The following is a 12,266-nucleotide window of genomic DNA, read 5'->3' as shown; positions in this document are numbered from 1 at the left end:
TCGTTGCTCAGCCGCGATTACTCGACGTAAATAGGACGTGGATCGTCCGACGGTAGTCTCGGAAGACCGGATGGGAAGGCAGGCCACACGAAAATACCAGGACATCGACTAATCGAGCGAAGGTTAATAAAACGAAAGACGGAGGAAACTAACTCGAAGTCTCGGAGGAGGCTTCCTCCCTCCTCGAATGAAAGGGCCGATTTTTTTACGATGGGGAAAAAGAAATTATCCGTCATTCGTAGAAACTGCTTTCTTGAAGAAGAAAGAACAAAAGAGAGAGAAAGAGGGAGAGGAAAAGAAAAAGAAGGAAGATCAATACCAAGTGGTAGGAGTAGTAAACAAAAGCCGAAATTTAACCGGCTACAAAGTATCGGTCAATTTAATTTACGAGTCTCGAAACACGGACTGAGAGAGAGAGAGAGAGAGAGAGAGAGAGAGAGAGAGAGAGAAAGAGAGAGAGAGACAAAGAGAGAAAGAGAGCGAGCGAACGAGATAGAAAAGGCTCTGAGACGAGCTGTAAGGAACAGAAAGATGGTAGTGGTAAGAGATACAAGATTTATCCACCTTGGAGACATAAAAGCTTTCAGATTGCGGCGCTGGATCAAAATTGTATCGTGTTAGCGAAAGAAATTAGATTTCCCTTCCAGCAGTCACCGTCCAGGGGTAAGAAAACCGTGCAACTTTCGTCGTCGTCGTTGTCGTCGTTGTCGACGAGAAACGATTTTCCAAAATAGAATGGAACCCTCCATCAAATATGCAGAGGTTATTAGCTCGGGAAGGAGCGAAGAAAAATGTTTGCTCTTCTCCCTTTCCTTACTTTGATACAGCCCTTAGCGCCGAAGGGAACGGCCGTGCTCTCGATAAACTCAAGAAGCTTCGTAGGTAGACCAAATTCGAGCGCTCTCAAAGTACCACTTTCGAGAGATCCCAGGTGAAAGAATTTCTCTAACTCTATCGTTAGAGAAAGGAAAAGAATAACTTCTGTTTTAGATGGGAGAGAGAATGGGATATTAAAGCTGGTTCATAAATCCCATCAGATGTAAAGGCAAAGAGAGGGAAGAAAAAATTATCGGCTCTTTAATGAAGCTTGGTGATTGGTTCGGAAACACTCTCAACATCGCGATTTCGCGTTCGATCGTAGTTCTCTCTTTCTTTCTCATTTTCTTTTTTTTTGCTCTCTCTCTCTCTCTCTCTCTCTCTCTCTCTCTCTCTCTCTGTTGCCTACCAGACTTCAATCACGCTTTTCATTAAGCCGTGCCCGAAGATGAAGGGTATGGGCTCGGATCGAATACCCGGATGCGTTTCGTACATCGAACGGGAGCCAGCTATATTGAAGCTGCTTTCTTTCTTTCGCTTTTCCGTTATACACTGGCAATCACTATGAAACTTCAATAGCTAATTGGCTGTCGACCATTCGTTAAATAATACCCTGAAAAGTAGACGATCATTGTCGGGACAATATGGATAAAGTTTCCTTTTCAAAAATACGTAAGAGAATTGAGTGACTTTGACTAAACTGTCTTTGGAGCGGAATTCATCATGAGTGTTTAATTAATTAAAATTCTATTCTAATGAATTTTCAATGTAGTCTTCATTTTCGAGAGAAGAAATTAAGAATCGTATGCTGCATACGATTGTACTGCGTAACTATAAATCCGGTCTGGATATTAATGGAACGTCGTTAGCGTGACAAATCACTTGTCAGAACGATGTGTCACTCGGTTCGAAACTTGTTACGAGATCTTCGATGGCATATCGATATGCGTAGTATCGATCCAAATGATCGATATGCTCTTCGCGAAGGGGAATTCGTTCGGATTTGCCTGGTAAATAACGTATCGATATCGATCCGTTGTATCTGACGATGTAGGTATTTTAATTCGGCATTCTTTCAGTAATCCTGCCTTGTCTCAATTGTAACGACTTAACGTCTATATTCAGAGATAAAAATACATATCGATAAGACATTTTTTTTAAATAATAAATATATCGATACTTTGCATATCAGTACAAGTCTCTTTCCTATAATTCCTCTATACTAGTCAACTTATATTGTCTTCGAAAAAAATAAAATGACCGCGTCGGATCCTTCCGGTTTATACCGTGCAATAACATGAGGAGAAGTTAATGGTTTCTTTTGTCTTCCTTTGTTCCAACTGAAGACGACTCTGAGGAAGTCATTTTTCATCGAACACCATCGGGAGACGCCGGAATCGCTCATTTCGTCAGGTTAATCATTTTTAAAGGACCGACCGCAGGTGACAGCGGTCTCGTCATATTCCTCACGGTCTTCTATTAATGCCGTCGGAGGCATGCGAGCGACGACTCACTTTGGAAATTAAATTTTCTACAGTTGGCCAGAAGAAGAGAAAGATAGAGAGTAAAAGAGAAAGAAACAGAGAGAGACAGACAGAGAGAGAGAGAGAGAGAGAGAGAGAGAGAGAGAGAGAGAGAGAGAGAGCTCGTGATGGCAGAGGGATAATGAAAAGGCTGTGCACAATTTGTTTTGCATATAACTCACATTTTTCACTGTGACCCTTCTTTCTTCGTCTCTTTGCTCTCTCTCTCTCTCTCTCTCTCTCTCTCTCTCTCTCTCTCTCTCTCCTTCTCTCTTTCTGTCTCTTTCTTATGTCAAATATATTTAGTACTTGATGTCGCATCGTTTCAAAATCAAAGAGTATAACGAACGTCGCATAAGCGTAGATCTGACAAGTAAATACGATGTGATAATTAACACTTCCATAGGAAGATATGAAACATACCTATATCTTGTCTTTTCTGAATAAGTAAATCTTTTCTGAATAATTTTCGAGTAACGCTGTAAAAGAAGTGTTTTCTTTCAAAGAAGTCATTTGATTTTTTCTTTGAGATAAAACTTGCCGAATATTTGTATGAATTGTAAAAAATAAATGGAATATAGATATTCCTGTAGAAACAAGCCAGGTATCTAACGTGTCCGAGTAACGGCACGTGTTCGCAATAATTCTCTATTCCTACCCTCTCTGAATTCTCTCGGCTAATGCTGTGCCAACAGCATGAGCTTCCTTTTTTGTCGGCTCATGCCGACAAATTCGACCCCACCTTCTGGCCGCTTTGTCTTCGACCACCCTCGTAGAACTAGAGAAAGAAAGACAGAAGAAAGCAACTCGCGCGTGTTGCCCTTAAATACCCTACCAGTGGATTTGGGACTCCAAAACTTTGATTCAACTTACACGTATCTTTTTTTCTCTCTCGAGAATATCAACCAAGTATATATACTAAGCGAACCGTGTTAATCTCTAAATGAATTTATTTTCGAAAATACAAAGGATAAATAAAATCGAAAATGAAAGTATTAGACATCATTTTCAATGTGTTCTAATCTTCACATTCAGTTCAATCCAATATATTTTTCAAAATACATTCATTTATGAATTAAAACGATTGTTTCTTTTTCACCGATAATAAAGGATGAAAGATAAAAGATGAAGAATTTTTGATTAAAATGAATTCAAGCGGTAGTAGTTACCGACTTGTCCTGTACATTTGCGTTCTTTCGCATGTGTCACCATCACAATCATTCGAGCGTGAACTCTGATATTCAAGGCAGTAATGAAGTTCGAAATCGCGACGGATGCGTAGGTTCTTCAAAGTAAGGCAGAGATGTTGAGAGAATTAATTAAACAGCCACAGCGCGGAAAGGGCGGAAGCGAAGTAGGAAGATAGGGTGACTCGGAAACTGGAAGAGAAAGAGAAAGAGAGAGAGAGAGAGAGAGAGAAACCTTTGAGCGGCAAGTCTGTAAACCAATCAGTGACGCCTCGCCTATAGTGGGACTAAGGTCGAGCTAGCTAAATCGCTCGACTGAACTGCTTACTTGATTACGATATAACTTGAACCGTTCTGTCGATTCTTCTCACGTAGTTCCGCAATTTTTGCTTGCTCCTGCAAGATATGTCAGAAAACTTGACGGCCTACGCAGCACTTTGATTTAGCGTAAAAAACTTCCTTCAATTCTTCTAAACGTCTCGTATAATCAATGATGTTGAACGATCATTAAAACGAACGATGGAAGATTTTCGAAAATTTAAGATATTCAAACTTTTCGAATTTTTTGACAACGTTATGAAACACATGCGACTTGTTAAGTTCACGCAGAATTTAAAACAGTATCCTTTTATAAATACTAGACGATTGTACGCGAATTTACATTTTGTAATTTTTAAAATTGAGACGTAGAAAGAAGCATATGTGTCAGCGATATTTACATTACCGTAACGCAGAGATAGAGAGAAAATAGCTTCTCGATACTTCTAGAAGTAATAAACGTATATAACTATACGTATAATTATATACAATACAAACAATTACACACATTCATATTTATTGCTAAATGTCTGCACACAAAATAATGAAAGCTATGATTCGTTCGATCATATACTCATTCTCCTTTTTCATCTGGCAGTGTTTAATCGTTATCGACTAATATCGCACAAAAGAATAACATAGCTTGTATAAAAAAGGGAAAGAAAATAGTCCTAGCAACAGGGTGAAAATATAAGAAGTATACGGGTGGTATTCAGCAGAATCCTTATACAACCATTCGTTGGGAAAATGCAAGAAAAAGTCGAGAAAGACAACGAGGCATCTGCCTGAACACACGGTATACGTGAGTCGACACCAGATATCCTACTCCCTTAGCGAGTATTCTCGCGGGACACGACAGAGAAGAGATATTCGATAGGCTCGAGCTTCGTCAAACAGCGCTCTGAGTCGATCGTATATTCTCTCTCTCTCTCTCTCTCTCTCTCTCTCTCTCTCTCTCTCACTTTTCCTTTCTGCGGACTCATCGTTCTATCTCTCTCTCTCTCTTTTTCTCTCCCACTAATTTAGCGAGTATCAACGGCCGAACTTCAGTTGTCCTAATTAGCGTGTTTCTCTCGATGATAAGAGGGACAACGTTTTTGCACCTCGTACTCGACGCTACGTATTGTTTGAACATCAGCCTCCGAATGCCGTGAATTCGACGCTATCGTTTGCTGTACTAGCCGAGTCACGACAATAAAGAGAATAACTTGCGTGTTTGTCGACACCTAATTATTTTACGTTTTCACGTCTGCGTTGCCAACGGATTTGCGGCTTCGTTCGTTTCACAAAGGTGCTTTTTGAAAGGGCTGTTACATGGGGATGATCCTACTTAAAATTTTCTATTCTTTAATTTAATTTATGTTTTAACAACAAAAAAATCGATTGCAAAAACAATACATTGAGATATATAGACCAACGTAATTGAATGAAATTGAATTGAATTAATCTGACGTTTCATGTTTTTCAAAGTATTCGAAATAGATTTGGAAGATCTAAAAAAGATGACGAGACGAAGAGAAATTCACTTTACGAAAGTCTCGTGCGTGTTTATCGTCTTAACAGATGCTGTTGAGGTTCTCTTATCGGCACTCCTTTCACTATGTACTTTCCAGCTCGAGGGTGAACTTGAGAATTTCCTCGCGGGAGAAAGAGAGAGAGAGAGAGTGAAAGAGATAGAGATAGAGAGAGAAAGAGAGAGAAAGAAAAAGAAAGAAGGTTCGGCGCGGACCTAACATTTAGAGAGAAAATATTCTAAGATAATATTTGTCCTAATATTTCTCGCTCTCTATCGTTCATTCCCTTCAGCAACTCTCATGCCACCGACTACCGTATTAATGCGATTAAATCGATACGTGATTCGAACCAAAAGATTTAACGAAATATTACGATAATATTTATTTTTATCTATGTTTCTCATATATAATTTATTTATTTTCATGATTTCTTTTGTGAATGAAAGAATAAATATCTAGTTTACGTTCAAAGTATCAAAAAAGAATCTTTTCGTTTGAGGAGAAAGTTTCCATTAAATACTATTTCTAATTGGATGAATACGGAGAGAAAGTCGAAGAATGAATCCAAAAGATACCCTCGTACTTGGTAAAACATTAAATCCGTTTCGTAGGACAACAATCAGGAGCAATTTGCAGACACAATGGCAACGGAACAACATGATTCTCTCGGCTGGCTGCTTCTCCACGTCCTCGAACAATTTTACATTATCTTGAAACGTACAACACATAAGAGTTACGGTCGCGATTTACACGCTTAGCAAGCCGACGATAATTGGAAAATTATTATCACTTAGTTTTCGACCTTCAAACATTGTCCTTTTAATTTGTAAACGCTTTTTAGACTTCTGTTGAATATTTAAATAAGAAGAAAAGAGAAACAAAGAAGATAAAGATTTTACAGACTGTAGTTACTTCTCATAGACTTTTTATAGGAATAATTGCACATGCATCGAGACGTCAAAATATTTTTTTTTATACCACGTGATGTTTACTCGCTTTCTCTCTTTCTCTTTTTCTTTTTTCTACACTTTTTAATCTTCGATGTTTCGAGCTTACACGCTTCAAATAGTACGGCTTTATCGCGAACGTCGAGACAAAGCTGACTCCGATTAAAAATTTCACCGATGGTCCATTGAAAAGCATCCCCGATCGGCAACCCTTCCTGCTACGAAAGCGTTATCGCGTTCCTGACAGAGAAAGCGTCACATCATGGAGTCCCATGGATTATACGCTCTCAGCTGTGGTACGCTCGTTCCCGTCGACGAGACCGAAAGCGAAACAATACGTGGATTACAGTTGGCACGATGTGCCTCGATTTCTCTTCTTTCTCATTCCTCTTCGATCTCGTCCATCTCTGCTTTTTCTTCTTTCTTCCGCGAAACACAACTACGTAATGTTGTCTTCTTTTTCTTTTTTTTACTTTCTCTTTTTGTTGGCCTTCTGATTTTCCATTTTCTCTTATCGTATGCAAAACGATCGGAGAGAACGAAGACTAGAAAGAAAGATTTCTTCCCAGAAAGAAAACATCTTAATTTTTTTCTTTTTGCTTCTTTCTCACAAGTTGGAATGTAGAATTCGTTTTTATATTTCAATTTATTTTCCGTAGCGATATTTTTTCAACAAACGCTATAAATCTCACAACTCAAAGAAACCCGTCGAGCGCAAAAAAATATTTGAACTTTAAACAACACTCGCAAGAACGCAATAATTCTTGAAAATAATTCTTATCTGGAAACGTGCATCCTATTGAAAATATTCACTCGGTACATATGAATGTATTATAAATTAATTTCATTTAAACAAACTGCGCTTATCGGTTATGCTAATGGACAAATGCGGATGTTAGATGAAAAAAAGTCTTCCTCGACGAATAAGATTAGCTGTTAATCGTCTTTTCGCAGAAGTGAGCGTTGAACGATACGTACAGTCATGTACTTTTTTCCATAATCTCTAAGAGATAAATGATTGCTTCGCCGGCATCGTAAATCTTTCTGCAATAAAAACATATTTTTCTTTCTTCGTTACTTTCCAAAATTATTTTAAATGTTAGTCATAAAAGTAAAAGTAAAATTGCTTTTTTATCTTTATCTTTCGTTCAAATGATATTATTATAGCTGTTATGCGTTGTTAATATCGATGATAGAGAACAGTGTAAACGGCAATCGTCTATATATCTCGATCATATGACGAGAAATTCAATTTAAATGATGCATCGAACACTGAGAGAGTGGGAGAGAGAGAAAGAGAAAGGAAAAGAGAGAGAGAAAGGAAAAGAGAGAGAGAAGAAGAGAAAGAGAGAGAGAGAAAGGATTGTTAACATCGTTTGCATGAAATCGCAGGTCTGTCGTTCTCCCCTCGTATACCTATTCTGCAATGTATACACACTCCTTGTTCCGATGTATCCTACCTGCAGGTCTCTGATGTATTTATGTCAAACGGACGTAGAACGTGCCTCCCTGCAATTGCCAGCTGACTGGCCGGCTGAGTCATTAAGGGTTGTACTGTACTGATCGCAAGAAGGTACGAGCTAACCGTTATATTCTACTGATCCTACAGGTAACAGGTACGCGATCGTAAACGTCTTTTCCTAGTGCAAATCCGCTCACGCAAATATTTGATCAGTATCTATATTAACGTCATTTAAAAATTTAATGATAATATTTTGTATCATACGTTACAATTTACTATAACTGTATTGGGTATTGTATATTATGTTTGTTTAGAAACCATTTTGGAGAAGGGAATCAAAAAAGTGAATCACAGGATTTTGATCTTGATTCTAATTGATCTAGGTTATTTGATACGATCATATTACAAAATCGCTTGCAGGATTTGTACATATCGAAATTCAATGTCAGCTGATGCTTTATCTAACGATCTCGTTGAAAATAAATTGAATGGTACGATAACAGTACCTTTGAACAGATCTGTTCATCTCGTATTCTATTTCTAAGAGACTCTCGAACGGTCAAGCTTTCTGTTTCCTCGGCAGAGAATACACGAGCTGTCCAGTCAGTTTTCCGATCGATTTGTCGAAAGGAGTTTATCTTTTTCCTCTCCTTCTTGTCTCAAGGTTGGTCTATAACGAGCCACTTGTGAGACGAAAGAAAATTCTCTTCTGCTCCTCGACTCCAGTCCGTACTCCAATTCTTGTTTCTCTCTTTGAGATATTTTATCGATCCGTAACGAAAACATTGCCAATTTGTCCTTGCCAATTGTTCAACGTAGCAGGTGAAATAACGAGAATACAGTGAGGCACTCGATAAAGCCGATTTCTCTTTCCGAGAAAGAAAGTCTTGTTTATTTAGATTGATCGTTGTACTTATCTCTCGAGTATGACGAAGAGTCCATGGAAGAGTCAAGCAAACAAGATAGAAGAGAAAATTCGGCGAAGTACAGCTTGCTGGTTTTTCCAAAAATGCGTATAAGCTTTAAAAATGAAATTACTCGTTTTTCATCGGCAATACGTCAATCTATTTATCTTACAAGAGAGAGAGAGAGAGAGGGGGAGGGAGAAAAAGAGAAAAGGAGAGAGAGAGAGAAAGAGGGAGAGAGAAGGAAGAAAGAAACAGAGGGAGAGAGAGAGGAAGAGAGGAGGAGAGAGAAAGAGACAAGAAAGAAGAAAAAAGCAAATTATCATTGAGGATAAGATCGGAGCGTGACGACCAAACGAAAGACGGTTCACTAGTTATGTATTACGCAACGCATACATTATCGTCTAAGTAACTGTCAAATGTGAAAATAAATGCTTGTCGATTGAATATTCAGTTTTTGGAATGTCGATACATATTTACATTTTAACAAATTATCATAAGTTCGTGTCTTAAAGTATTTTCTATAGTATCTTTTTTATTATTTTCTTAGACATGTCTAAGTACCTTTCATCGGTTTGATAGGTATATACAGTATGATAAAAATATAAATTAAGAATATAAAGAATAACATGTATGATAAACAAGGAAAAGAATAAAATGGAATCCACAGTTTTGAGAAACGATGAATGTAACGTTGACGATGATCATGCAGATGGAAGAGTCGATCTCGACAAGGGTGTTTCGCCGGCCATGTCGGTTCTCAATTAAACAAATGCCTGCTAGGGGCAGAACGACCCTCAGGCATCGTTTTCTACCCTCTCTCTCTCTTCGACCTTAGATCGCCCTATCTCTTTTTCGCTTGCAGGAAACGGGGGAAACGCACGTGTCGAGCAGCATGTGAAAGCCGAGCTAAACGCATTGTAGACCTTTTGCGTGTGTTTGCGCATATGTACGTAGCTCGTTTCATCTATGGTGTTCTCAAGGCCATTCTGCTATACCATGTTCGTGTTCGTAAACTTCACCAAATTATGTATGCATCTACGAACAAGAAGTCACGCATGTGCGCGTGTACGCGTTCATGGAATATATAATTAGTTCGTCGAGCCTCGTCCAATTGAACTACCGATCCGATGACAACTTCGAAATTCTCTTGACCATGTCTTCCTGTAATTTTTATTCTTTATTATCGTTATTAAAGTGACCCCTTTCTCTCTCTCTCTCTCTCTCTCTCTCTCTTTCTTTTTCTCTGTCTGTCTCTGTATAAGTATGTGTGTGTGTGTGTGTGTGTGTGTGTGTATATCTTGGTGAAAAGATCATCGAAGCGTTCACTTTCTCGTAGTTTTTGCATTCGTATGCTTGAAAATCTATAAATTACGAACAGGAGAATCGAAAATGAAGAGAAGTGGAAAAAGGAAACGGTCGGCAAGTTGGAGGATGTTCCACGAAGCACTTTCGACTTCTTGCTGGATTACATTACGGAGCCAAATATTGAAACACCCCTTGAAGGCTGTGGTCAAGCCTCTTTGACTTTCCGCCGGCAGACGACTTCGTCAGCAATCGGCTAGTTGGTGAAAGCTCTTATTAATCCTCGAAAATAGTTCAGAACGTATGAGAATACGCACATTTATCCTATTTTTCCCGTGAATTCTATTTCAAACGATCATAATCGTTGATCTGAATTCACATAAATTGTAAAATTATTAATTTGCTGTACACACGATTGTTATTTCTTTGAAAAAATGTAAGATATATAAATAACTATAATAGTTTGAATATATTTAACCATCTTTTATATTAGACATGATTTCAATTATTATACATAACACGTTATGTAATTATTCATTACTGATTATTCTTAGGAGGGCAATCACAAATAGGTATACAGTTTCCTTTGTCGTCTCTAGCGTAGTTTTCTTTACAATAACAAGCATCGTTACATTTCTGAAATGAAAAGAAAAACAACAAAGATAGTAAATATCGTTCTTCATCGATTATTATGTTTACTTCGAAATTCTCGAACAATAGTAGCTAATAGATTATTATATTATAGATATTAATATATTTACAATATTAACTATAGGACAAGCCTCTCCAAGAGTTTTGCACTCCGTCTGACAAGCTGAACCACATGCGTAGATTTCATTGGGTCGATTACAGACTAGATTCTTACTATATGTAATGTTTACTATACCTATAAACAATTAAATTTAATATTTAATATCTATTATTAATTCTATATATTTAAGTTGTAACATAGATAAATTCGGTTACAAATATAAACATATAAAATTCTAATGATAAATGAATATAACCAAACTCATTTATATTACGATCTAATAGTATACCAAACAACATTTACGTTATCATTTATCGAGAGATTATTCTTTTCCATTTCTAGTTTTTCTTTGAACGAATAAATACAAAAGAAAATGTTAATAAAATTCTGGTAATTACCAAACACTCGCAATCATGCATCCTTATATTAGTTTATATTATCATGAATTTTACTCACCAAACAGAGTCATCGTCAAAATGACGAATGAAATTGATAAAATGCGCGACATTTTCCACCAAGTAGTTGTTTCCTTCTAATATACTAGCAATCGATTCCGATCCAAAGGTGCAATGTATTTATATATTAACCGATAAGTTTCCTGCTTAGATAAGAAACCATATGTGATGATGCAAAATTTGTTAACATTAAGAACGAAGTATCGATAATTGACAATTATTGCTTATCTAGACAATGTTTTTAACAAATTTTTAACATAATTTTACATATGTACATTCTGTTTTTATTATATACATATTTTCTATTTCTTTTATATTTACGCAAACATATATAAATACAACAATTACATTGATGCTATTATTATTGCATATGTTGTTAGTTTGAAAGATATTTTTCCTCGGTAAAACATCCACAGGTATATGCTTTTTAATTCGGGATTTCCCTATGATCGTTTATTCTTACGTTCGACCTTCAGATTTTAACTCGAACTAACTGAACAGTCTCTATCTCTGTTTCTATCTTGCTAATTCCTAAGATAGCATGTTATGCTATATAAACATGTGACGTCAAAGAGTGACTCAGAGTGAACAAAAATTTTCTCACATAATTCCGATATCTGGTAATTGCCAATATGATTAAAATGGCAGAAGGAGAAGGTCAAGACTTTTAGAAAAAAATTTGGATTACTCGAAAGGGCTAACCAGAATTACTAAATCAAATTTTATATACTAGACACGCTAAAATATTTTTTGTATGCATCCCGTGTTAAATTTTATATTAATTTTGATTACTTTTGATAATGTATAAAAATAGAAATTTAAAAAATTACTTATAAAAATTGTATTTTTCATTTTAGGTAAATGTTTACTTTGGAATAATTAATTAAGTTAATTGTGAAAATGAAAAAGAAAGAGTTACTTGATTTACAATTAAATATTTCGTTTTATAAGAAAATGTAATTGCGTTCATTGTATTTACGATAACATTTCTTGAAGCTATTCATGACTTCGTAAAGAAAATAAAATTATTATCTATAAACGAAGGTAAATATTTTTTGTTGACGAATACTTTGTTTTCGTGTA

The 12,266-nt window shown here is 36.6% G+C and overlaps 1 protein-coding gene across 1 annotated transcript; it reads right to left on the bottom strand.

The window, feature by feature from the left end:
• Nucleotides 1-10,427: 10,427 nt before the first annotated feature.
• LOC127073009 (inducible metalloproteinase inhibitor protein-like) lies at nucleotides 10,428-11,327 on the bottom strand. The gene is made up of 3 exons (XM_051013982.1): nucleotides 11,185-11,327; nucleotides 10,739-10,863; nucleotides 10,428-10,613 (listed from the first exon to the last, which is right to left on the bottom strand). Exons 1-3 carry the CDS (start codon nucleotides 11,234-11,236, stop codon nucleotides 10,515-10,517), a joined length of 276 nt encoding a protein of 91 aa, XP_050869939.1. The 5' UTR covers nucleotides 11,237-11,327; the 3' UTR covers nucleotides 10,428-10,514.
• Nucleotides 11,328-12,266: the final 939 nt, after the last annotated feature.

Source organism: Vespula vulgaris, chromosome 2 (genome assembly GCF_905475345.1).
Source record: "Vespula vulgaris chromosome 2, iyVesVulg1.1, whole genome shotgun sequence".
Classification (NCBI taxonomy): domain Eukaryota; kingdom Metazoa; phylum Arthropoda; class Insecta; order Hymenoptera; family Vespidae; genus Vespula; species Vespula vulgaris.
This window is presented reverse-complemented; position numbering and strand designations above follow the sequence as displayed.